The sequence below is a fragment of the Orbilia oligospora genome (assembly GCF_000225545.1).
Source record: "Orbilia oligospora ATCC 24927 unplaced genomic scaffold scaffold00079, whole genome shotgun sequence".
Taxonomy (NCBI): domain Eukaryota; kingdom Fungi; phylum Ascomycota; class Orbiliomycetes; order Orbiliales; family Orbiliaceae; genus Orbilia; species Orbilia oligospora.
Window position 1 is genome coordinate 1,105,373 of NW_011645636.1, and position 27,752 is coordinate 1,133,124.

General features: G+C 44.2%; 5 protein-coding genes across 5 annotated transcripts; all 5 read left to right on the forward strand.

The window, feature by feature from the left end:
• Positions 1-1,438: 1,438 nt before the first annotated feature.
• AOL_s00079g336 (uncharacterized protein) lies at positions 1,439-1,931 on the forward strand (the record flags this gene model as incomplete). The annotated part of the gene is made up of 3 exons (XM_011124211.1): positions 1,439-1,564; positions 1,649-1,758; positions 1,856-1,931. 3 exons carry the CDS (start codon positions 1,439-1,441, stop codon positions 1,929-1,931), a joined length of 312 nt encoding a protein of 103 aa, XP_011122513.1.
• A 1,194-nt stretch (positions 1,932-3,125) lies between these two features.
• Positions 3,126-3,854, forward strand: AOL_s00079g337 (uncharacterized protein; the record flags this gene model as incomplete). Its single annotated transcript, XM_011124212.1, has 1 exon — positions 3,126-3,854. The coding sequence occupies one exon, from the start codon at positions 3,126-3,128 to the stop codon at positions 3,852-3,854; it is 729 nt and encodes a 242-aa protein (XP_011122514.1).
• Positions 3,855-6,800: 2,946 nt separating this feature from the next.
• On the forward strand, positions 6,801-11,380 carry AOL_s00079g338 (uncharacterized protein; the record flags this gene model as incomplete). The annotated part of the gene is made up of 2 exons (XM_011124213.1): positions 6,801-7,774; positions 7,843-11,380. 2 exons carry the CDS (start codon positions 6,801-6,803, stop codon positions 11,378-11,380), a joined length of 4,512 nt encoding a protein of 1,503 aa, XP_011122515.1.
• A 3,180-nt stretch (positions 11,381-14,560) lies between these two features.
• On the forward strand, positions 14,561-16,422 carry AOL_s00079g339 (uncharacterized protein; the record flags this gene model as incomplete). Its single annotated transcript, XM_011124214.1, has 4 exons — positions 14,561-14,870; positions 14,941-15,113; positions 15,186-15,310; positions 15,384-16,422. 4 exons carry the CDS (start codon positions 14,561-14,563, stop codon positions 16,420-16,422), a joined length of 1,647 nt encoding a protein of 548 aa, XP_011122516.1.
• A 6,208-nt stretch (positions 16,423-22,630) lies between these two features.
• Positions 22,631-26,547, forward strand: AOL_s00079g340 (uncharacterized protein; the record flags this gene model as incomplete). The annotated part of the gene is made up of 5 exons (XM_011124215.1): positions 22,631-23,130; positions 23,198-23,415; positions 23,472-23,690; positions 23,745-23,867; positions 23,924-26,547. The coding sequence occupies 5 exons, from the start codon at positions 22,631-22,633 to the stop codon at positions 26,545-26,547; spliced, it is 3,684 nt and encodes a 1,227-aa protein (XP_011122517.1).
• Between the last annotated feature and the right edge of the window lie 1,205 nt (positions 26,548-27,752).

Genomic DNA, 27,752 nt, shown 5'->3' on the forward strand with positions numbered 1-27,752 from the left:
TGTTCCCTCGCCAAATCTATTTTTGTAATCTTGCCGTGGACCGGAATGGCTAGGCGGTTTGCAGGCCCAAGGGCCGGCTCGCCACAAACAAAACTTCACTCCGCCGCCAAATCTTCGAACCTCCCGAATCGAGTAAGTCATGGAACACTTTGAAATGATTCTTTGACATATGCAAGGAATGGTTGGGATCCCAAGCAAGACCTCCATCTAGCTTCGACACCATCTTCAAACGAACTCCATTTACCACCTGCAGAAAAACGAAGGCCTTCTGACCCGGCCAAGGCGTTTTGTCAGATGCCCAAGGTCATGAAGACCGAACATCCCAGCCCGCCTACTCTCTTGGGTATGCACTTATTTCGGCACTGACCTGCCGGCGCGCCACAGTTCTGATCAAATATCACGGTTTGATTGGACAGGTGAGCCACCGACAAGCCTTGGCTCAGCCCGACTATACTCGTTTCACACTCTTGGCTTCAAGGGGTCCCAGCAGTTTGAGGAACAGCCTTTGCAGACTCACACAGCCGGGGTTAGATTACGTATACTACGCTGGACGGTGGGAAGTGGAATCTGGCGGATTTTCCACTCTCAGAACGATAATCAAATAGGTAGTGACCTGATCCGAGAGCGACTTTTGTTTGAACTAACCAAGGGACCTTACACAGTAGTGTGTGGAAGAAAATTTCGCCGCCATAGACAGAGGAAAGAAAGGGAAGCCGCGGTTACTTTAGTACATGCTGTATATGATAACGTCGATGCGGACGGCGCAGTACCCCCCTTTACTAGTCTCTCACCGTTGTCGGTAACGCTAATCGAATCTCGTATATGCATAATCGAACATTCTGATCATCTGATATGTATGAAAGAAAAAATATGCCGTCCATTCGGGACCGTCCAAGTCGCATTCTGTATGAGACCCTTACCATAGTACCACAGGTAACTTTTAAGGAGACCCACAGGCGCAGGCATCCCCTCATGGGCCCCTGTTCAGGCTGGCACAACATGCATGTTTTAATGTTAACTTAGTAACTTAAGAATGCGCTACACTCGAAATTCTATAAAACCGGGCTGACGCTCTCTCTCACTCCATCTTATTCTTCCGAAGTGCTTTCTTTCCCTCTCGCCTTTTTGAATCTTCGATAATAAGATCGTGTTAAGCATTGTTTTCTTTCTTTGTTGGTGGTTGTAAGTACTCCAAATACGGCGATTCCCGGGATATATTTTTAGACTTCTGGCCGAAAGCATTGCATTGCATCCAGACATCGCGAGAAAGAAACTAACGCTTTGGTTTGCGTTGCAGCGAAATACAACTATTCTTTTAAACTTCAGCCCGGCGTATCCAGATCCATCTTATCTACCACCTTCTCCGCCATCACCGGCCATCAGAATCATCATCTCCTTTCACATTTACCTGAAAGCCTAGGCTTCAATAGCATCCAAGATGTCGTCGCAAGATTACTATAACCAACAACAGCAACAACCTTCGTACCCCCAACAGTCCTTTCAACAGCCACCGCAATACCAACAGGGATATGGCGAACAGCCGCAACAGGGTTATTATCCTCCTGTACGTCACTTCGTCTTGCTGTCCTTTTAACTTGAATTGCATGAGATATCAATACTAACGGATCTTTTTTTTGGAAATGAATAGGAACAACAGGGTATGAACTACCAACAACAGCCACAAGGACAATATCAAGATGACCGGGGTCGTCAAGACGGTGGTGGTGGTGGTGCTGCCGGTGGATGTCTTGCTGGACTGTAAGTTTCATTCTTATAGCAACCGATTCTGCACAGACGGTATTCTCTACCGTTTAGAATGGAATGGAATGTTTTTTTGCTAACGGAATTGATATAGTTGCTGCGGTCTCTGCGCATGTTGTGCCTGCGAAGCATTCTGCGAATTATTAGAATGCTGTTTTTTCTGCTGTTAAAAAGCATCTCCCGATCAATCAACTTCATGATAGCGAATCTCCCAGCCAATCGAAGCGACGAAACCAGAATACTTATAATTAACCGATACATAATTCACAAGTAGTGACTACAATGATGTGGACTGCTTTTCTCTTTCAATTCACTCCTTTCGATCCCTTGAAGGCCGGCCAACATATTCATCTTACTACGATTACCCTTCGACGTACAACTATATCGAATACTACTCTACTAAAACCGCCCACAAATCCATCGCTTTGGCTTCTTCTTCTTCCTCCTATTCTCTGTCATGCTTTTCATCACCTTATTTTGTTAATAATTTATCTGGGAGTTTCCTATTAGAATCCTTTTTGCTTCCTTTAGTAATGACAGCTCGCTGTGGCAGGAGAGTCGCCTTGCGCTCTTCTTTTTCCCTTTTCACCTTTTTTTTTTTCTTGGAAAGCAAAGTTATATTGAATACCCGGACTTTACGGAATCTACTCTGTTGCAAGGAATTTCTTATGAAAATGAAATCCGTAGGTATGATGATAAAAGAAAGGTCTTAAGATGTAGTGAACGAAATGCCCCTCAATGACGTACTAGGCAATGATCCAATCATACCACCAAACCTTAGCTTAGTATGGGAACCAGTGATACCCCGCATACATAAGTCCTTGGTAGCGCCGCTAGTACTCTTGTATCATTATTATAGTGCCAGTATGGGCTGGATCGCAAAATTCGAGAAGGCTGAATTGGGATCTGTGTAACTTGGGCAAGGATCCATCCATTCCAAAAATGCCCCTGTGATATGAATTAGCAAATTAGTATAGCCTTATACAAAACTTTCGTCTGAGCTAGTGCGCCTAGAATGGTATCTAGATACATCACTGTATCCAAAGGCTAATCTTAAGAAGCTGAATCTATAGATATCAAGTATCATCTACAAGATTCAAGGCATAGTGTGGGAAGAATAGCAAATTCCACAAGGCTCTCTGCTTCAATACTTTTAGACTTATAGAGCAGTTAGCCCCCGTTACCATGCAAACGCTCGTGTTGGAAGCCTCTTCTAGAACGTCACTAAAATGCAATTTGGTGGCACTGCCCCCAGCTTCATCAGAATCACCAACCTCGAAGGTATCGGTCTTTACTAGATACCCAACCACTTAGCCATCTGTTTTTTATTGATCGTTCTGAAATCTTCAAACAGTTTTAAAATCATGGATCTCACGAACTGCCGTTGGCACCCATCGAAGTACTACCATCACCTGATAACGAGCTATCTCTCCAAAGCCAAAGAGAAATACAGACCGTTAACACCAATAACGATATGTACACCCTTCCTCCTCGAAGATCTAGCCAGTTCTACTAGAACCGTGGAAACGGATATTATGCTTTGCGAGAAAGATTTTCGAAAGCATCAGTTGGTTATCATACCTGCCAAGACACAGAGCAAGCCTCAAGGCGAAGTAAATGATAAAACTTCATCATCACCATCATCACCATCATCACCAAAAGGCGAAACGCCGAAAGGAAGATGGACTTTATATATCGTCGTTCGAGGAGAAACAATGTTATCTCGTTTTCCCGGCGAAAAGGATAAAGGAAACCTGGTTATCATAATAATTGGGGATCGAGATACCACCCACGAGAACGTGATTCTCCAGATGTTATATCAGAAATCGAGGTATCGTTTACGAAATGACTGTCCTGTATATGGATATCGTCTGGCGAATACCGACGAAACCAGGCAGAGATATCTTCAGTCAAGCTGCACTAAGTATGTGGACTGGGTGAAAGGGAAAGATGACAAGGAAGAATGGATGGATGCTTGGGGCCTTACTGGTATAGCTGAGGCTGTTCTGAAAGATACCACAAAGACTATTGTGGAGCTATTGAAGGGAGAAGGCGAGGTTGTGAAGTTTGAGATTCCCTCAGAGACAGCTTGATAACCTCTTTCTGATATACTTTTTTTGTGTTGGTATGTTGGGAATCTCTATCAGATGTAGTTCCCAAAAGTGTCGACATTTCTAGCTAACTCTTTACGGTTCCGCGCAGCTTGTGATCAAGAATAGTCTGGGGGTCGCTTCCTGGCGTTCACAGATCAAGAAGATTGTCGGAGAAAGGATTTACCTGCGAAAGTTTGCGGCCTGGTTTGAATATCATATCTCGTCGCTGCTGTGTTACCAAACATCAGCTAGGACAGGAACATTGGCGATAATATTGCATGCATCCTTCCATTCACATATCCAGTCAACGCCGTCGATTACGAGATTAAAACTCACAGGAGGGAGGATCCCAGCAAATAAAACGGGCAGGTGATAAGGTTTGTCTGGACACCACGCAACCTTTTCCCGTCGGCCTTTTCGACCGCTTCGCGGAAGATACTTAACATATGTACCTACATCGACTCGGTGATTACCATTCGAAATTGGGGCTGTGCTAATCCCCACCCCTCTTAGAGAAAAACCGAAAGTCGGCTTCTGGAGGGAGTATTCCACATATCGATGGATGGATGGTTGAGCAGAGCATGTAAGTCGCTGCGGCTTTCCTGGAGGTTGCTTGCTCATTGCTGAAGGACCCACATTTCCATGTCTTGTCTTGCAGTGTTGCATAGCTTGGATGGAACTTTAAAATGCTTGTTTGGTTGGAAATGACGAATGGGCCTGCGAGCCAACCCGCTTTGGAGCTGGGGAAGAGAAAAAGGCTGATAGCTTGGGCCGTTTATATAGGCGAGAAACCCCTCCGACTGCGAACATAGACATCTTGGCTTCATTGATCCTACTTCATCATAATCTTTAAATTTTTGCGTCAAGAATTTTATTTTGCGACGACTGGAATAGAACTTACAATTTCTTTGTTTCTTTTCTTTTCTTTTCTCCCACCAAACTTCGTAAACACCTAACTTAGCTACTATAACGACAGCTACGACAACGATAGTGGCTATCTCGCCGCCTCAACTGCACACGTGCCACCCCGATTTTCAACTTACTCTACGAACGACCGACACAGCTTGTTCCAAGCTGGAATCAACGAAGCTGGCGAACTTCTTCGAAATCACTGTGCTAGACGATGGCACGCCGCGACTAATAGAAGCACCTTAACCACAATCACCCCCGACAAAGCATTACGATTACCATCTTCTTTTTTGCCCCTTCCCAAGTTTGTTACTAGTGGAGCTTAACAGGTATCAACCTACCTACCTACCTATCTATCTACCTTTTTTATAGCGATGGAATACAAATGCTAACGAAATATGCGTCTTATGCAGAGTCCTGCTGGATACAAAGCAATATTTGTAGCGAGATAAATATCCGTCGCTGGATTAATTCAATCTTAGATATCTTCTACGATACATCTTCCAACCGGAGATGAAGGGAGCCTACGGACTATTGCGCCCAGCTGCTGGATTATCTCCGTAGACGAGACCACTATCGTCGCAAGCCCACTTCCTTGACACTACTATCTAAAAATCATCCAAAAGATACCTTTTCGCGACAGCCTACCACCTTCTACCCTTTCCTTGAAATATCTATCAAAACACGTCTGAATACTTGGATACTTCTTCTAATACGCCGAGTATCTGTCAAAATGCCAATCGATCAAATTACTATGCTGGTTAAGACCAGTACTGGCGGGGCGGAATGTACGGATAGGGTGCTCGAGATGTTGGCATCAAAGGAAGGTGTCACCTTAGCTATGATTATTGCTTTGGTGATGATCTGGACGCTTAGGATGATTTGGCGGGCTTTTTAAGGGAATTTATTATTTGATGAAGGTTTATGGGATTCTGGTGAATGGTATGTTATTGCTCTGCTTACTCTCGTACTGTATGTGTTTTTGGAAGAGTCTAGCTAATGGTTTGATAGGATGATACAAGGAGGAGGAGGAGGAAGCAAGATCTGACCGATGGATAACGAATCTCCTTATACGCCTTTGTTGGTGGACTTCAGATAAGTGGTTTATACGGGTTTTTGGAACTATGTCCCTTCTGATTCTCCCTTCTCCCTTTCCTTCTCCCTTTCCTTCTCCCTTTCCTTTTCTCTTTACTCTTTGGAGTATTTCTAAAAGAAGCTTCGATTACAACTTGTATTGCCGGTAGAATCTTGTAATGAGCTGTGACGACCACGCATTTCTTTTAGTAATATTAGAGCAAACCCTTGAATCTATCATACATCCTAGTCTCGTATTGCCCATATCCCTTCGTATAATTGCAGCCTCTAAATTTTTACGTAGTTTCGGAGTTAATCTGGTGCCCAACTGCGAAGGAGGGGTCCTATCAAATTTAGCTAGTAAATCTGTAAAAACCAATTTAATTCAAAAATATGTTATATTTTGTTAAAACTTTGTCTCGTACACCTGGAAGGTTAAAACTAGTATCATCAAAATCCTTTGGAACATTAGGCATGCAATACCCCAAAAGAGACTAAAAAAATATAAAAATATATAAAAAATCGCAGCCTTGTGTTCGCGAGGCTTGTTTGATCTTGTATTGGAGGCTGAGTTAATAGCTGATGCTGGATATTTGATATCGATAAGGTACCTCTACCTCTGGTTTCCCCGCATTTGAATATTTCTGAACAGTCGCCTTTAATCCTCTATCCTCTTGATCTTTTGCTTTGATCACTATTTACGACGCAAGCCAAAATTCTAAATCTTACCAACGTTCGTGCAACGCGACGACCAAAACTCGGTTGCGACTTAGCTAGTTATCCAATGTAAGCATCATTGCAGGAAGCGACCCCCAGACTACCTCCAGGCTAGCAGCAGCTAAGAGTATTATTTAATCCGAACTAAGTTTGGTTTAATTAAATATTATAAATAACTTCTTATGAATATTATAATGAATTCTAACGTGGTATGAAAGTCGCTTCGCGACGAGAGATCTTTCCAGAATGTCGAAAAAGAAATTAGCTTTTGAAGATTATACCGTCGGATGGATCTGTCCCCTCCTCGTGGAAAGGGTTGCCGCGATGGCGATGTTTGATGAGGAACACGAACCCCCCGGACCACAACCGTCAGCCGATCACAACGTCTACTACCTGGGTAATATCCAGTCCCATAATGTAGTAATCGCAGGCTTGCACAAGGCAGGAAACAGTTCCGCGGCTACTGCCGTCGCCCAGATGATGATCACATTTCCAAACCTTAAGTTCGGTCTACTAGTCGGAATTGGAGGTGGTGTACCAGTAAAAACGGATAATGGGAGGATTAGACTCGGTGATGTCGTCGTCAGCAAGCCGACTGGTGAGCACTCAGGTGCGGTGCAGTATGACCATGGTAAAGCGGAGACGGGACGCTTTCGACGCACTGGTATCCTTGCTCCGCCGCCGCGGGTGCTTCTGAATGCGGCTATTGATTTAGAAGCTCGGCGTTCGATGATGCGGGTAGACCCAATCTGGGAGAATATCAAACGAATTGACACAAGTATTCGCACTCTCCGAAAGTATAAGTATCCTGGTCCCGAGCAAGATCACCTCTACAAGCCGAGTTGTATCCATCCGGATCCGAAGCTTTCTTGCAGCGAATGCGGATGTGATCCGGCGCAACGAGTACAGGATTCTTCCTTTGACCTGGATGAAGACGAGAGGAAGTCAAGTGTGGTCGTTCACATGGGAACAATTGCGTCGGGTGAACTGGTTATCAAAAACGGAGAGATAAGAGATCAACTGGCTGAAGAATATGGAGTCTTGTGTTTTGAAATGGAAGCGGCAGGGGCGTTAACTGATTTTCCTTGTATTGTCATCCGTGGGATCTCAGACTATAGCGACTCGCATAAGAACGACGTCTGGCATGGATACGCTGCCGCTGCAGCGGCGGCGTACGCGAGGCAGCTATTCTTCCATATGCCAATCGATGAAGTCAAGCGGTATGCATATATATGAGTGACCCTAGAATATAACGCGATAGAACATTTTCCACTAAGAAACTATGTAGCTATATCTCTTCAACCGCGGAGCAAGTCCTTCGCCAAATCGAACAACGTAAAGATAGTAAAGAACGCTGGGAGATCCTTAATTGGCTCGAAACCTTTAACCACAGTCTTCAGCAAAACGACAACCTAAAGAAGCGGCGGTCAGGGACAGGATTATGGTTACTGAACTCGAACCAATTTCAAACCTGGCTAGAATCTAGTCAGCAGACATTATTCTGTCCAGGTTTCCCCGGACAAGGAAAAACCATCATGACTTCGATCATTATCGAAAATCTCCAAATGAGATTCCGAGGCGACAAGACTATCGGCATCGCCTATCTTTATTTTAATTTCAAGAGAACTAATGAGAAGAACTTACTTGCAAGCTTACTAAATCAACTAAGCCAAACTCAGCCTTCAATACCAGACGGGGTGAAAAGCCTCTACCGCGAATTCGGGCACCAAAGACCACCAGAAGACAAAATTTACGAGGTGTTACAGACCGTGCTATCTAAGCTTTCGAGAGTTTTCATTATTCTGGACGCTCTGGATGAATGCAACCCTGTTGATCGATCGGAACTTTTGACGGAACTTTTTCGTCTTCAGACTGAGTGCGGAGTCAACATTTTGGCAACATCGAGATTCATTCCAAATGTTGAGGAGAGATTCGAGGGAACTATGGTTTTAGAAATCCAAGGCAACCCCGAAGATATATATAATTACATAGGCGGGCGTATGTCAGAGCTGCGGCTATGTGTTAGGCGTGATCCAGGACTCCAAGAGGAAATTAAGAAGGGAATAACAGAGGCCGTTGATGGAATGTTTCTCTTAGCCCAACTATACCTAGAATCTCTCCAAGATGGGATAAGCAAGGGAGATATCCGAAGAGCATTGGAGAAGTTCCGGAAACAAACCCAAGGATCTGGAGGGAAAGAAAAACTGAAAGTATTGGCCGACGCATACACAGAAGTGATGAAAAGAATCGGCCAGCAAGGCGACAAAGCTCAGAAGTCTGCAAAGAGGACCCTGTCATGGATAGTCTGCGCGAACAGACCACTGAATACTTTTGAACTTCGTCATGCCCTTGCTGTAACGGCTGACAAGACGGACCTAAATGAAGACGACTGCCCAGAGATCGACGATGTCATTTCGACCTGTGTCGGGTTGGTGGTTGTTGATATGGAAAGCAATATCATCCGATTGGTACATTATACAGCTCAAGAATACCTCAAAGCTCATGCCTTTTGGATAGACCCCGGGCCCCAGGAGAATGTCATCCAAAATAACGATATTTCAATGATCCATATCCACAGACACATCACAGAAACTTGCATAACCTACCTATCTTTTGACGCTTTTCAGACCGGCTATTGCAGTTCTAACAGCGAATTCACTACACGCCTAAAGCTATACCCTTTATACAGATATGCGGCCCAAAACTGGGGAAACCACGCTCGTGCTGCAATATCAGAAGTGGAACAGTTAGTTTTGAAGTTTCTTACGCGGGAATCCAACCTAAGTAGTTGTAGTCAAGCCTTAATGGCCCCTGAGTCCAGATCCTTCATATTTTCAGAGAAAACACTGAAAAGCCAAGATGCGCCTAGAGATGTCACAGCGCTACACCTTGCAGCATATTTTGGACTGGCGGAGACTATCGTGGCTTTACTGAAGATGGGAAATGATATCGATCTGGATGCCCGAGACACCGCCGGCCGAACACCACTCTCAGTCGCCATAGGAGCCGAGCAAGAAGCAGTGGTAAAACTATTACTTGACAACGGTGCCAAGAATAATTTCCAATACGAAATAGAACTGAATACAGGTTTAAGGAGATGGCTTTATAAGATGGCGAACCTGGTACGCCCCGCCTGTAGAGTAAATGACGAAGTAGCCTCGATCCCGGAAAGCCAAGACTATAAATGGACGCCATTATTGCATGCTATAGAGCTTGGGAATGGACCTATAGTAAGGCTATTACTTGAGCATGGCGCTGACAAGAATATTAAAGACTATATGGATCGGACGACACTGTTCCTAGCAATAGAAAAAGAACATGAAGAAATAGCGCGGATACTCCTTGAAAATAGAGTCGACTTAGAGACCAAAGACGTAAAGGGTAGAACGCCACTGCTGCAGGCTGTAATAGCACAGCATCAACCGATAGTGGAGTTACTGCTTAAACACAAGGCTGATACTGAGTGCGAGTTCGGAGGTAGCACGGCAATACTCCGGGCAATGAAACTTGGAAACGAAACTCTAGTAAACCTTTTAATCGAGAATGATGCTGATCTGGGAGCCAGCGAGAGAAAAATTGGCTATACGCCATTGATATATGCTACATGTTTTGGAAACGTTGGAATGGTGAGATTATTACTCAACCAAGATGCTGCAATTGAAGCTAAGGACGACACTGGAAACACGTCTTTGTTGCATGCTGCATACTCAGGGCGCGTGGAAATGGTGGAGCTGTTACTCTCCCGGGGTGCTGAGACAAACTTTACAAACCAAATGGGGTACTCCCCACTGATGGCGGCAGCATCTCGGGGGCGTGGAGCTGTGGTAAAGTTATTTCTAGCGCAAGATGGCGTCGATGCGGACTTCGAAGGGCCAGACTATATGATGACGCCTCTCCTAGCAGCCGCCTCCCAAGGGCATAAGCAAGTGGTAGAAATGTTACTTGCGACCGGTGCCGTTAACGTGAACCACAAAGATTTTTCTGGTATGACGCCACTGATGGTTGCCGCAATGGGAGGGCACGAGGAGATAGTGGAGTTATTGCTCGCAAAGAGCGCAGTCAACCCCAACAGAGAGTCTGATACCGGCCAGACAGCACTATCGCTAGCAGCGCAAAAGGGCCACGAGGCGGTTGTGAAACTTCTACTCGCGAAGGGTTACGTTGACTTGAATTCGAGAGATCGGGAATATCAAACGCCGCTATTTTGGGCCGTGAAAATGGGACATATGGTGGTAACAGAGCTGCTACTATCGAACGATGATGTCCATCCGGACCTCAAGGATAAAAATGGCCGGACTCCGTTGTCGTTGGCTGTGAGCAAAGATGGAAGTGGCACGTACGATGAAGAAGAGGAAGAGAAATGGGATGAAGACATGGGTGGCAAATACACGGACGACGAAGATATGGACGATTACGATAATGATAACTCTTATCATAGAGAATATAATAGTGAGGAGGATGAGGAGGATGAGGAGGAGGAAGACAGGTACAGTGAAGAAAATGCCGAGCAGAGAAGGAAGAAGATAAGTGAGGTATTGGTCTGGAGGCAAGACGGGTACGAGTTCAGTGAGGCACTAAACATAGTGAAACTACTTCTTGGGAATGGCAACGTTGACCCGAACTCCAAAGACAATTGCGGTCGAACTCCACTATGCTGGGCTTCTAAGACCGGGTACCGGGGAGCTGTGGAGCTGTTACTTGCCAAAGAAAATATAGAGCTGGACATCGCAGATAACACCAGCAGAACGCCATTGGCATGGGCCAGGGAAAACGATCATGGGGAAATAGTAAAGCTCTTGCAAGAGCGTTTTATATCGAGCCGATGAGATGTGAATATTTAACATAAGTACTAAGTAAATATAAACCCATACTCATCCATCAATATATATACATATAAGTACTTACATATATATATATATATATATATATATATAAATTGCTGATATTTAGTGAAATATATATAGGTTTTTCATTTAGTTGTAAAGATTTTAATTATGTCTGGAGGCATTCGCATTCATGATTATATCGGACCTGGCCTGGGATATATATCACGAGACTATCTGGATGATATTCCAATCCCAATCCAAACATAAGGGAAAAACAGCCGAGCTCGTCGTCCGTCGTCCTCGTAGTCGTTGTCACGCCAGACGAGTCCCGCCCCGCATTGTTGGATTTTTGGTAGTCTCACGTGACGTAGGGCTAAACCGCAATTTCTTGGCGTTTTCCCCACAGCGGAACCAACGTCCCTTTTGCCTGGCTATTACCTCACCTGCTCTTGCTCTCTTCCTCCCATCACTCACAACCTCTCATCAACCAACCAACCTCATCAAGTCATCACTGTATGTTCCTACCTATCCATCCATTAATAGCTTCCGACGGTTGAAGTAGTTAATACTAATCTTCTCTTCTTCTTCGGATCATTAGCAACCGACAAGATGAGAGCAAAGTGGAGAAAGAAGCGCGTTCGCAGATTAAAGCGTAAGAGAAGAAAGACCAGAGCTCGCTCGTAAGTTATAAATCTCCTACTAGCTAGCCAGCTAGTTACTCTAGCTACCTCTTACGAACCCAATCTAACTCGGATGAATAATTTCTTAGCAAATAAACGTCTCGCTCTCTCGGTTATGCCTCTTTGCCTTTAATTGCCGATATCGAATGATCCAAGATTCCTACCCCTCGGGTTCCCCATCTACCTGACAATACCAACAACTCAAACCCTACTCAACTACTTGAAGTCGTCTGGAATACCAAGCTTCCAACTTTGATGAGAGGGGAGGACGACAACACATATCTATCATTCGACTATCGACGATTCACAATGGAATTCTACGACTGGAAACAACCTAGACGTCCAAACGAACCAATGGCTTAAGGGTGTTTTTTTTAGTGGTGGATATCTATGACAACCCCTGTACAAGGGCGACTAGACATACTAGGAGAACGTTGATGTTTCTTTTTTTCTGGCAAATACCAATACAAAAAACTTTTCCTCTTCTAAAACTTTTCAAACCAAAAACTCTCGGAACTTTTTTCCTTATATATTTTTTTTCCTTTAATGATATGAAAGACTTTACGAGGTTGTCAAATACGATTCTGGTGGCTGAAGAAAGAAAGAATGGTTTTTTTTTTTACCAGGGAAGAGAGATGGACGTTTATTAACTTATGATCGATGGCTGTATTCATAATGAACACAACGAAGACGAAGAAAGAAAATTCCTTTCAAAAAAAAAAAACTTGCTTCTTGCCTTTGCCTTGCCTGCCTGCTTTGATTCGCTTGGCTTATTATTTATTTCATTTGTGAGAACTGTGCGTCTATGCTTTGAGGTTAGTGGGGCATGTCTTGAAGCTGTCACTGCTTTGCCTGCATGCTATCGATCGTTTTTCTGATTCGGCGTGGAATTGCTTTTTGCTTTCTACCATAACAGGGGACGACAGAATGCTAGTGAGGTAATAAGTTCCGAGTGATACATTTTATTTTTTGAATGTCGATTTTAAACGTGACATGTATTATTTCACGGTGAAAGTCGGAAGTATGCTGGATCATGATAGTTTTTCTTGGAGTAGCTGGCATGTGCTCTTGATGTTTGTGATCGGGTGACCGCATACCACATACTGCAGGTATCCCCACCACTCGGTTCGATTCTTATTACAGGAATCGATGCTATAGGTAAGTAAGTTCTTACTTAATTACTTACTTTATTCTTTGGATATCGTTTGAACGGTGTTCAAGACTCGTGATCCAATGACAGTGGCATCAGCAGAAGCAAGAGCGCAAGTGGGGACCTCCGTGGCACGGTTGGTTGGTTGAGGGGTGTTTTTCATTATCTTATCGAGATGCCAAACAAACAACCACCATCCATCCACTACCACCACCACCACCTGCACCGCCATGCACGACCCAACCATACCGGCCGGACTAAGGCTAAGACTGAATTGATGACACTTGACATCGTTGATATCACCGTGCGTTCTTTGGGGTTTTAATTCCACCCCAGCAGATTTTATTTTTTCCCCCTTCTCTTTCCACATGTATTGCTCCGATGAGCCATGGGGGAGGGGTGTTCTACTAATGCAATAGGGGGGAAGGGTTTACTAATATCAATTCTATTGTATACTACTATATAATCTATTTTTTATTTTTATTTTATTTTATATTTTATTTTTTTATTAGAATTCTGACCACGGTTTTCTTTAAATCCTTTTTTTTGTCCGGTGCTCTTCCCTGTGATTTCCTTTTTCATGAATCCATATCGTCGTCGGTTCCTTCGAATTTCTATTTCTTGACTGATCTGTTCGGCGTATCGAAAACGTGGTAACGACCACCTGTACACAAAAATAACGGTTCCTGGCGCTGACTTCTCGGTCGACACACTGACATCAGTCAGAAACAGCTTTACATTACACACACGCGCGCACGGGAAAAGTTAAAAGCTACATATAAACAAGAAAGAAAGCAAGAAAGAAAACCTTGGTCACGACTCATTCCATTCCACTTCACTCCCTACAACTTCTTACGGCTTACGGGGTTCGATTATTTCTTGCCGTTCAACTCCGACTTCTTATCTCCTTTTATTCTAAGCTTGCGAGCTTACGTTTATCCGTCGCGGGGCGGTGTCGCCTTTTTTTTTTTCTTTCCCTGGTTCTTTCTTTGTTTCATCCACCATACATATACAAGCATTTTAGCGAGAGGTTGATTTCCGAAAAGGCCAAGCTCGGATTACGGTAAGAGCGACAGAACGACTGAGAGCTTAGGAAGCAGGATCCTAAGATCGTATTTAATACGAGAGAGAGCTGGAATAGTTGGAAGAGACCACGGATAGATAGAAAGAGAGAGAAGGCGGTGAATTGAAAGACCTTCAATATTATATTAACAATATAATACCTTCTTCGAAGTCTACTTCATTTATCACCAGAAACTCCGACTATAACATCCCTACAACAGCCACGAGAAAGAAAAAAAAAGGCACACAAAACGACCTCAAAACACACACACATTCTCCCATGAAAACATGGCGTGGAAACGACGATTATACCTTTCCCTAGCGCTCGCCCGGCTATACTTCGCGCTCACACCATCCTACATCCACCCGGACGAACACTTCCAAGGACCCGAAGTAGTAGCAGGCGAACATTTCGGGTGGAAAGTCACAAGGACATGGGAGTTTACCACGGAAAAGCCAATTCGGAGTTATGTGCCGTTATTGGCGGTATATGCGATGCCGATGACGTTGCTACAGTGGATTGCGAATGGCGATCCGAGTCCTACGATGTTGTTCTATGCGGTTAGGTTGTTGTTTTATTTCTTTTCGATGGTTTATGGTATGTTCCTTTTATCTCTATTTGGAGGCTTATTATGTCTGTGGTTTTTTTTATATTGACAATTTTATAGAGGACTGGGCGCTGTTAGAACTTGGGTCTGCGACGATGCCGAATGGAGGATTGTTGCTTACGGCTAGCTCGTGGGTGACTTGGAGTATTCAGACACGATCGTTTTCGAATTCAGTTGAGACGGTTATTTTACTTTGGAGCTTGGTGTTTTTGAAGAGGATTGTGGAAGCTAAGGTATATATCTCCCATTCATATACAGTACATGTCACAGACAATTGGTAGCTAATGGTACGAATGATGGAATAGGCACCATCGATAAGGAACTGCGTCGTCCTAGGTCTCTTCACCGTCTTTGGAACGTTCAATAGAATTACATTCCCTGCGTTTTTGATACTACCCGGTTTATCATTACTCAAGCATTTCTTCACTTAGTAAGTTTATTCACCGATTCCATCTTTCTGGATAAAGGTTAAAGTCAGATCTAACGATATTCTTTATATGTAGTCCATCCTCACTTTTCGCCTTCACTCTCCCCGCCCTCCTCCTTAGCGCCGCCTTTATTATGCTCGACACGCATATCTACACCCAACTTCCCATAAACTCAATCGGCCTATCGAATTTAATAATCACACCACTAAACAACATTGCATATAATTCACAAACCGAGAATCTAGCACAACATGGATTGCATCCGTTTTATACGCATCTACTTGTCAACCTGCCACAACTCTTAGGACCCGCTATTATCCCGCTATTATCGTTGATGTTAAATCTCGGTGGTAACGACGGGAACGAAGACGAATTAAGAGCAGAAGGAGGAAGAGGAAGAGGAGAAGTCAAAAAGAATTCTCTGTGGGAGTATATCCCTCTACAATCTGCGGTTTCCGGAATATTGATATTATCAACGATCAAACATCAAGAAGCCAGGTTTTTGATACCCACGGTTCCGTTGTTACTTTCTTCGATATCATTACCTAAAGAAAAAGTGTGGAGAAGACGGTGGATGGGTGCTTGGGCTGTTTTTAATATTATTTTTGGAACATTGATGGGGGTATACCACCAAGGCGGCGTCGTCCCGGCGCAGTTATGGATTGCAGGACAGCAAAACGTTGAGAAAGTGGTTTGGTGGAAGATGTATAAGCCACCTACTTGGTTGCTGGGTAGTAATGGGAAGGATATCGAGACGGTAGATTTAATGGGTGGACCTATAACAGGCGTTCTTGGAGAAATAGATGCAATGGGGAAACAAGCGGGGTGTGATAAAAGAAGTCTTTTAGTAGTACCGGGGAGTGCGAGAGGGGTCGAAGAATTGGTGGAACAGAAAAGGATAGCGAAGGTTTGGGGGTATAGGAAGCATTTGAATCTTGATGATATGGACTTTGGGGATGATGGGGTTGTGGATACTTTACAAAGAGTTATTGGGAAGAGAGGGATTGTGGTTTACGAGGTTGTGAAGCCTGGATGTGGGTTAGTGGTTAGTGAGGTATCGAAAGGAGAGGAAGTGGATTCGAAGAGAGGGTCTGGTAATGATAGAGAGCTGTGAGGGTATACGAGGATTTGGGGATCGGCATAGATAGCTCTGGCCCCCCACATCTTGCCATTGTAATTTTTTTTTTCCATCTTTTTCAATCCCGCCTGGATATAGGTTCCAGATGACGGGAGTTTAATGTCGTATGATAACGCATCAGAAGATCATAATTATGGAATTCATCATCATCAATATCATCGTCGTTCGTCGTCTTGTTTTTCACCCAGAAGCTCGAAGAGGAGCTTTAAGGAATGCGGGTATAGGCTTATAGCAGCTACCTACCTAAGTAAGTTCCAGTATCAACCTGGAGCTATAGCTTCCCCTTACATGCACATCTGTACATATATTTCCCCTTTCAACTTCCATCATGATAGAAACCCCCTTAACTAAACCGATTTTCAATTAACAAACCCTTTTTTTTCTGGGGACTCATTATCTTTTCTTCTTCTAAATTCTTTAAGGGTTTTGTACACGTGTGACCGTCTGATCGTATCCTTTTTTCCGTCTTAAGCTTTCTAGTTTTTTGCATTAAGTGATTATGATTATGATGATGTGGTTGATAAAGATACTTTGGCACCCCTTGCTTTCTGTATTTTAAATTCCTTGGTTGATGTGATACCCCTTGCTTAACCGCTCATCCATTTTGCGCCATTGATATCACATCACATTAACACGCCTTTTCTCCCTGCTTGTGATATGAAGAGTACTTACTTATGTATATACGTTTGTTACTTACTTGTGCATATGAAAAGAGAGGGATCAGGGGTTTTTAGGCAGAACAGTTTTTTTTTTCTTCAGACGATATTGATCGATCGCGATCTCTAGCCCTCTTTGATGTTGTTTGTTGTATGTATGTAGATGCATACTATCACGAAGTGCTAGTGCTAGTGTATACATGTACATTTCATAAGCATTTTTTTTCTTTAAAACCCTTGTTAGCTAAGTTCTATTTGGGAAAGGTTTACCGGTCTGGGTGTCTTTTGGCGGATTTTACTGAGGTTTTTTTTGTTATATGACTAGGTAGTTGAGATATTAGATTTTTTTGCAGCAAGGAGATCGATTGATTATAAGCTCGTACATACATTACATACATACATGATATAAGATTAACTCATGGATATGGAATATTTACTTAGAAGGTATACCCGAGAGAGACAGGTCTAACAGATCTGAGAGATACATTTATATCGAAATGCATAAGAAACAAAAAAAACAGAGAGGTCATGATTCATGAAGTTAGTAAGCCGGTCTAGCCACATCTCATAGATCAAGTTTTCGTACGAAACAGTTTTTTTATTTTTCATATTTCCGTATGCTCAAAAATTGCAAACTGGCGGTTTGTAGTCAATTACTCGTGCGCTGGCCATGTATGTAAGTTTGTATGTAAATTCTAGATCGGTCGTTTCGAACTGATATGTCACATATCTGGGTAGTTCACACTTTGGTTAATTAAGCGCAAGATCAAGCGGATAACGGGATGTGATAGTCTGATACGTATCACGGATTTTCAACGTATGAGAATTTGAAAAAATAAAATAAAATAAAAAAAACTAGTAGTAGCGATCGATGGCTATAACGTTATTGAGCTTTGACAGTTACCCAGCCACCTAGAACCATCCTGAAGGGAAGACAAAGAGCGAACCGCGGGTTAGATTGTGAATCTGTCTTGGAATATCTAACATGGGGAAGATAAAATTTGTTGATTACAGCTTGCTTTTTAGTAATATACACAGTAGTATTAGTAGCAGTAGTAGCAGTGCCTATAATTACTCAGGGAAGTTAGAGAGGGATTCCTGCAGTCTTATTGGGTCCTTTGGGTCGAGTTTTGATTTTTTTTTTTTTTGTCTGTTTAATACCAGCCTCCTTTGATGCGATCTTACGCCCAAGAAGTTTCTTACATAAAAATTTATTTTATTTTATATGCATGTCCCTTCTTGAAAATATGCATCCAAGTGGCTAATGCCTTCAAATAGGATATGATCAGAGGCCAGTTGTGAATATCCCAGTTGTGAGCCCGAGATGCCTCAGAGTATACCCAGGGAACTAAAAGTGAAAAAAAAAAAACACCGGGAAGTAAGTTCAAGTTCAATACCGGAGCTGCATACGGGGGAAGGATGGATGGAAAAGCTCGTGCATTTACATACATGTAAAAAAAAAAAAACTTGAAACCTGAAACTTGGGACCCGAATTTTTTTTTTGTCTCGTGAGAAACTCGTCATTTTGATACTTTTACAGACTGTTTTGGTGTATCTACCTAATAGGTTTCAAACTTCAGCCTCCGTCAAATAGCGAATATTCTGCCCTTGCAAGCCGGGGCATCCTGACTTCAATAGAAATGTATTGCTAGTAGTCAGTATCTGTTAGCTTAGAAGAAAATAACAGGCGATAGACGTTTTCCTGTTTTATTCCTAAACCGTTGGGGGAGTCGGTATTTCCCTAGCTCTATCCGGCATAAAAATGCCATTTCGATATTAAATATATTACGTTCTGTTGTTGTAATTTGTGGTATATTCCGGTGGCACGGAAAGGAAAAAAATATGGAGCATGAATTGTCACAATATAATTTGCTTTCTGACGGATTCTAAACCTCGGATCTGTACATGTAGCATAGCCCGGAAAAAAAAATTAAAAAAAATTGAAAGAGACTATTTTGCTTCAAGTTCTGTAGGAGCTTGATTACCCTGCTTCTAACATTACCGACCGGGTGCGTTATGTACGCGGGCAGGCATAAGTTAGTGGCCCCGACATGAAGAATGCTCTTTTGGAGGTAATTATCAGTCCAGAATCATATCACATCACGTTTTCCCAAATGATGTGAGTGGCAGACGTCATGCAGGCGCGCTCCCTCCCGTGAGAGGGCACATCACATCTCGTTTAGATCTTCGATCCTTGGAATTTTCTCTTGCAAGGCTGACGTTCTTTTTTCTTTCTCTATTTGTTTTTCAGCTGTTCGAGATATCTATGTAAGTCGTTGTCAATTGGTCTTTGATGGACATTCATTCCCCAGGAAATGGTGATTCTTGATTTGGAGTTTGTGGTTTGATTTGTCTAAGATTAAATTCGACCACTCACTCCTACAATTGGTCTAGGGTTCTTTTGTTGGGCGAGAAGCGAAATCGAGATCGGGATGGCCGGGGACGTGAGAAGAACTTGGTGGGAAATGGGTGGAGTGGGGAAGAAGCTGGGATCTTTGTTCTCGAGATTTCTTTTAATTGATTGATTGACGGATTGATTGCAGTGATTCTTGTTCGCTGACTGCACGTTGGAGGTTGGTTTGGTTGGTTCGTCTGTTGTGTCTGTTGGTTGGATGTGCTTTGTTCACCCGATTTTTGGTTTTGCTCTTTGCTCTTTACTCTTCCTGGGCTGGACGATCGGGTCAGCGGGCTTTGTTACACAAAGACATTTATTCACGAAATTGAAACACGGGTTGACTTTTTTAGCCTCCACTTCATGCATCACCATTTGCATTGACCATTGGTCCAGTTTTCCGTCCGCTGGGGTTGAGCAAGACAGGCATCGCACAAGGGGAGTTGACAGCTGTTAACTAGATCAAAAGGTGGAAAGCCTAAAAAAGACTATGTTCAACAGAATTCGGCGTGAAGTGATGTAAGATGCCTTTTGATAATAACAGGTAGATCTTACGGGCGTTCTGGATGCATCGCGCATCTCGATCGTTGAGCGCCCGCTGCAAGCCTCATGGGGGAAAAGCTGGGGCAAAAGGCACCAAAATTGGCATTGGCAGCTGCATCAGCTCGCACGGCCTGAAATTTTAATATCTGACAATGAGGCGTTCATTGGCGTTTCTGGCCTTCAGTCAGTCTCAGATGCCCGGTTACAAAGATAGCAAAAGCAAACGGTCGGCCGTGGTCATGGGAGGGGGATGGTCCACCCCACTCATGGAAAGAGGATATGTCGGACCATTTGCTTAGTGTCGACAGGAAAAAACCCTTTTTCCGTCTTGCTCTATGGACTTATGGTCGCTGACAGGCTTCGGATTTTTTCAAATTTCAAATGAAGAAGGCGAGCCAAAACCCCCATTCAAGTGAAAAACCCCTGAAGGGGTTCGTGGGGAGGTTTCTTTTGTCTCAGCAAATAAAGTGAGCTCCAGGCGAAGGAGAAAAACCACGTTTTCCGTGGGACTGGTTCGTTTCGATTGCAGGTTCTTCTGATCTAATTTCGCTTAATCGACAGGGCGAAGGACATCCATGTCCACTTGTATCGCCAGCCGATGGTGCCAATCGAAGGTGAAAGCTAGGATTTGCTCGATTGATTGGATTGTATGGATGACAGCTTGGGCGGGAACTGAAGAGAGGGGTAGACGGTTGGAATTAGTACTCCGTATACTTGGGACTTTGTGCGATTGTGTGACTTGTGTGATATTGGATGGATGTCCTATGGGCAGTCCGTTTGGGGGGATTCGTTTCTCGTAGACATTCCCTTCTGTACGCAATCGATCTAGAGAAACAATGATGACAAGAGATAGAGGACTATATGTCCCTGCGTGTTATGGGATTCGGCAATAGGGCCCCGGCCTGAGATCAGCGCTCGCTGAAGCCAGAACTGGGATGGTATTTCGATATGGAGTTCCGGTTGCGAACGGAAATTTTGTATGGCGCTGCACTCCTCAGGGTCAAATCTCGACTACAATCAAGTGACATGACCTGAGCCGGATGTTGGTATTTCGGAATTACTGTGTATGCCGGGCAACTGACATCTAGCTGGAGATATGAAGAGAAACAGGAGAATAGTAAACTTTTTTTTTTGGTTTACATATGACGCCGCTACCCTTTGATATTTATTTTGCATATCATGCGCATGATGGCGAAGTTTTGGGCTCTGGAACCATGGACTAAGGCTCTGACTGAGGTAGCAGCCGTCCTTCCCATGTTCTTCTGACAGCAATCGGGAAGCGTCTACCGATGCCCCTAGGACGAAAAGGTAAGAACTACTGTTCCTTGCAGCTGGAGGTGCCGCAGATTAGCCCCGTCCAAGCTTGCCTGACCGGCCGTTAGTGTGGGTGGACCATGTCCCAAGCTCGCACGGTGTCTGCAGAAACCGCGGCCCCGACCAATGATGCATCATAGATGGGGTTTTGGTTTGCAGTCTAGCCGTGATAGGTCTCGTTATAGGCCTGTCGAGTTATTACACAAGACGAGACCGCAAGAGAGAGACATTTGGGCCTTGCATGGGGACATCCCACTATCGAACGGGTGGTTTCTGCTTAGACCACGATGATGCCGATGCACCTCCCCGGACAAAGGACCTGTGTAGAAGTCTTGAGAGGCGCGCTCCTCGAATTGATTCCAATGACGCGGGAGCAATTTTACTTACCTGCAGCGACAAGGCAAGTTCCTTCGTCGTCGCAGAGTGTGCTATTTCTGCACCACCATCCACAACCACTCTTTCCCTCTTTTCCCTTGCTTGCATTCCTGCCGGCATCTCTTAACCCTCTTAATATTCCTATTCTCTCTTTTTTTTCTGCAGAGCCTGTGCGGATTTCCCGTGCAATGCTAGCAGTCTGTCCTTTCGTTTAATTCTTCGTTCTCCAACTTCCCGTCATTCCTTAGTTAATACCGATATCTCGATCATTTGAAGTTGAAGTTGAAGTTGAAGTTGCGGTTGCATTTGCGGTTGAGAATAGCATAGCGCAGTACGCATTTGGACCACTCACCATAGAGACCACACGGACAACACAATATTCTCGCTGGATATATCCTTCCTCGGCTTCACGGACTATTATCATCACCATCTCTCCATCAGCATCCTTAATGCATTAACTGACCAAATTCCATAGCAATTAATCTTTTGCCTGTGAGTTCCGAGTTCCGGTTTCCTCGCTGGTACCATTTCAGTGTTCTATTTTGCGCCATATGCCAATTTTATTTTGGGATAGACTAGACCTTACTAACTCTGTGTGCATACGCATCAGCTTTCCTCCCTTTCGCGCCGTTTATTTCATTTCCTTTCTGTAATGACCACTACGCCTTGAATATATTATACTACTGGTACTTATACGCACAATTTCACTGGAAGCCAACTATACCGTTCCTGTCGAGGTTTTTTTTCAATCCACTATCGTTCGTTCTTTTTCCATTACGGCTCGGACCAAGGAATCACCCAAGTGTCATTAGGATATTTATTCTTTTATAAGTTTTTGAATATCCTTTTGATACGGATCACAGACAAGCAGTGCATTCGACTTTTATATACACATTAACTCACAATGAGGGCCACAAGTTGGCTACGAGTTGGTCTCGCGGTATGCTCGCTGCTACCGGTTATCTCGGGTTATGCTATTCGAGATAACAAGGCCGTTGTCGTCAAACGGGGATTCATTGTTACATATATCGCCGACAAGGAGGCATTTGAATCGAAACTAATCAAACGACAAGACGAAGAAGGACAACAGAATACAAGTGAGCCGGCCAGGACATCAGCTGCGAGATCTACACCTGTACCATCTTCGAGAAGCGACCCAGCAACACGAAGCGAAGAGGAAAACAAGTCAGAACCAACGAGCCAGGCATCAAAGACAGAGGATTCGACAAAAACAGATGTTGCTCCTACAGTTACCGGTGATAACCAAGCTGTCGAGACAAGTGATGTTCCTGATGGGAATGGACTGCCATATACACCACCTCTCACCCCGGCTTTTGCCTTTGCTGGATTCCTGCTCCTTGTTTGTGGATTACCTTATACTTTGGCTGGAGTTAGACATAAGCAGTGAGTTGATATTCCATGAATTAGTTTGATATGGCGGGGGAAATCGTTTGGTGCTGACTTTGGGTAGAATTCATATCTTCCTTAGTACTTGTCTATTGGCAAGCTTGGGCGTTACAGTACTGATAATATATGTAATGAACCCGCCCGTTTCCAACGCATTACAAGGAGGATATATTGCCGCTATTGCTATAACTGGCATGCTATTTGGTGGCCTAGCTGTTATCTTCCCAGAAGTCACTGAGGTTTTGGCATGCTTATTGGGTGGTTTCTGCTTGGCTCAATGGTGTATGTTACCCTTTTCACGTGAATGGCGGACTCTACTAATCTAATATTCACGATAGTCCTTGTTTTGAAGGCCGGTGGCCTTGTCCAAGGCGGATATCAAAAGATAATTTTTATTCTATGTTTCAGCATCGGTTTGTTCTGTCTCGCACTTCACCACAAAACCAGACCATACGGTATGATATTCTCGATCGCATTTTCTGGCGCTACTACTACGGTGCTCGGAATCGACTTTTTCTCGAGGGCAGGGTTGAAGGAGTTTTGGTTATATGTTTGGGGTATGAGAATCTTCCGTTGTATAATCGGAGATATATTTTACTAACAATACACAGGGCTGAATGATAATATCTTCCCTCTCGAAACTAATACCTTCCCGTTGACCCGAGGAATTCGAGTCGAAATCGCCGCTATCGTTGTCATCACTTGTTTCGGAATAATATCCCAGATGAAACTTTGTACGTCTCACAAAATTTCATCGAGGTTTTGAGTTGGTATACTAACATCTATATAGGGCAAGTCATCAAGCAGAAGCGTGAAGAGCGTGAGGAACTTCGCAAGCAACGTCAGGTTGATGTTGAGGCTATGGAATCCGAAAATGGTCGTCGGGTTGAGGAGGCCGCTCAGCGCGATCGGGAAGTATGGGAGAAGCAGTATGGCGATAAATCACACACTACGACTACACTTGTTCCTGAAGACCAGACAGTGAGCCCGAGTGCTAGCCAGAAGCATTTGAGCAGAGATTCCGGATTACCACAGAGTACAAAGACTTCGACTGATGGTGGAAGCTCTAAGGCTGTTGCCGCTGATACTATTGAAATGGTTGGAATACAGAAGGTCCCGTCGGGGCAAGATGCTACCACTGCAACTCCTGGAGCCGAAGGTCAGGTACCGGTGCCACCCCACGCTCGGGAGGGAGAAACACAAGCTACTGTACCAGGCCAAACTGAAACCGTCCCCGTCCCAGTCGAAACTCCTGCTCCTACCGGCCCACCAGAACCAAAATTCTTTGCTCCCGCGGTCGTGATCCGGGAGAAAGGTGATGTCGAAGAACCAACTGCTCCAGGGTCATCTGCCAACAATGGTGTCTCGGGGCTCACTACCGTTCACACTGTTATCATTGATCCAAATGAGCAAGAAGATAACGATGATGCTTCCTCGCTTGCCACATTCGCAGATTCTGTTCATGATGACAAGAGAAAGTCTATGCCTCTCAGCATTGCTTCAATTCAACCAATGAACGAGATCCAAGAATTCCCACATGATGATGCGGCGTCCTCCGTTGCTGGTGTTCTCGATGATGAGGAAGACGAGAGATCGGATGATGAACTACCCCTTGTCGGTGAAGATACTGGTAGAAGACGATCCATCGTTTCTCTTAAGGGGAGACGTAACTCGTTGTCTTCTAACAAGAGAATGTCGATTGTTTCCTTAGTCAGGAAGGCCTCGCAGCGATCCAATAAGTCTAATAGGCCATTGTCAGCGCAGTCGCAGGTCCCATTGTCACCACAATCGCCTATTGAAGGGCCGAAGGAGGAGAAAGAACAAGAAAATGCCGTGGAAGAGAAGAAGAAGGAATCGACACCGAATTCGCCTATTGAACCTCCAAAGGTTATCTCTAGACGGCAGTCTTTGGCACCACCATCGGAAGGAGCAGCCCCAGAAGCTGCAGGTGAGAAAGCGGCTTCAGAAAAGGCTGGTGAGGCGAAAACAGAATCTCGAAGAGGCTCTGTTGTTGGCTCAGTCAAGCAAGAGGAAGCTACTGCCCCGGGATCGCCAGCTAAAGAAACAGCCAGCCAGCCAAAGTCTCGAAAAGAAGCCAAGGCGGCTCCAGCTGTCGGACCACCAGCTCCTCTCAGACATGGAAGCCTTCAAAACATCCGCCCGCCATCAAAAATTGTTAAGACATATCGAGTCAGTGAGTGGGCTAAGCATCTTGACCCTGCGGATGAACCACAGTACGATGACATCGAACCACTCGAAATTACTGAGACTGTTCAAGAAAAGGCTGCTCCTGTTCACGTCATGGAATTGCAAGAGGGCGCATCTTCTGCAAAGGTCCCACCTCCAATCCAGGGTTTGAGCAGAAGTGATACCTATCAATCTATGCAAGCTGGAAACGTGGTTAGTAGGACTAATACTCTAACCACGATCCGAGAAGCACCAGTCTTCGTCCCGAATATGCAAGGACAAACAATGATTATGCAAGTTCCTACACATGTGTACCAAGCCCAGGCTCCGACCTCGCCCATGGTCCCTTCATCCCCACAGATTCCCACTGTCGTCGTCGCATCCCCACCCCCATCGCGCGGTGGCCCACCACCACCACCACCCGCACAAATGCCAATCACTAACCAACCAATTGTCGAGTCTCCAACTGAGGATGTTGAAATGAGCATGCAACAGCGAGCTGTTTCACCTACACCATCCCAACTTCCTCCCATGTGCGAGACCCTCCTTACCAAGCGTGAAAGCATGCTTAAAGCCACGCCGAACTTCTCTACTGTCGCCGATAACACCTCTCTCTACGGCCAATCGATCACTCAGCCACAACCTTCTTTCCAGAACCCAAGTTTACCCAATGCTTCTGCCTCGACCCTAAGCTTAAACCGTCGATCAGCATCCGGTGCTTCTATGATTCAGCAACAGCGTAGCAGCAGTGGTACAACATACGCTGCTAGCATGATTGGCAGTGCTGCTCCAAGCAGCCGTATTCCATCCATGGAAATGCAACCTGGTATGATCGGAGGCTATAGTCCATATATGGCTCCAATCTCGCCTGTCATTCCATCATCACCCATGATGCCTAGTATTCCAGTTCCCCATGGTGCTGTCGAAACGGCACCTCCACAACCCCCACAACCGTCGCCAGGTGACCGCCGCGAACATATGTTGAAAGCGTGGAGGGAATCGTTGATGCAAGACCAAGTTATCAGTGCAAGGACACATAACTCAATCCAGGGTCGACGGAATGAGATGATTCAGGAATCTGCAATGCAAAATATGTACGGAAAGCAGAAGGAGATGGAGAGAGCAATGAGGGACAACGTGGTAGAGGACAGATATAGGAACAGGGATATGCTCTCAATTCACCGAGAAGCTATGAAGAGGATGCAAGACAAAGCTAAGGGGATATAATAAAAACCAACCCTAATTTTTACTACAGGGTTATGATGTGATATTGATATCACAGAGATGGGATGAGGTACTCTTTGTCACGGTATGGTACGGATCGGAGGCAGTTCGCTTTCTTTTTACGTTTTCCCTTTTTTTTTTTTTACGAATCTTATGCTCTTTAATTCTAATATCCCTCTTCTTGTTTCTGAACCACCCGTCGCTCAAAAGAAGTATTCTACTTACAACCCACTCCTTGAATTTCTGTTTTGATGTTTTGTTTTACAGGGCTAGTCCGCATGTTACATAGGCGTTTTGTGTCTCTTTTGTTATTTTCTTTACGTTTTTCCCCCGGTCGATTGAGCTCCAGCTCTCGATGCAAAAAAGGGATTTATACCCTCTGTCATTCGTTTATACCTAGATAAAAGAAAGATTGGTTTTTCTTTTCTATTACTACTCCTACTATCATTACTTGTCTATCCTTTTTCTCTCTCCTACTCTACCTCACGTTTTATAGTCATAACCTTTCTTACTTAATTCGGATGCTTCTGCGGAAAAAGTAGTCCTCTTCGAATTTTCATTTTTTCTAAAATTTAATACGTTAATGGCTTTGCACAAAGTTTCGCTTCTCTCCTTGCTACTCTAGTCTAGTGATTGATAATAGCAGAATGGTATTTCCTTAGTTTTCTGCGGGTATGTTGTCTCGTACCCAGCTGATATGCAGAATCCTAGGACTTAACAATGGATTTTTATTACACCAATATAAATATTATTAGTATTCCCTATTCGGTATACTAATTATAATGAAATTCGCGTGCATATACAAAATAATTAGAAAGTTTATATATACACGCATCCATATGATGGAAGCTCGGTCCCGGGGAACCATTCAGTGCCTCGGGGAGCCCTATTCCGTTTTACAGGTAAGTGGCTTTTGGAGTCGTTAGGCTCTTCTTCCTCAATGTCCACCAGTAATTTCGCTTGCCGCTGGGCTTTTCCGCCGCTGACGGCGGGGATGCATAGAATGCGTAATGCAAGTCATAAAGTAATATTGATGTCCTACCTTGGGTTCTTTCGCCTATTCGAATTCCTCCGTGTTCCGGGTTTTCGAGGATATTATATTTATTAGACGGAATGTAAGGCCGCTTGGGGTTCTGGAAGGAAGGGATAAGATATGTATCCAGATATCTCCGTTTATATGCGGTCTCATAGGGGAACATGTAAATATG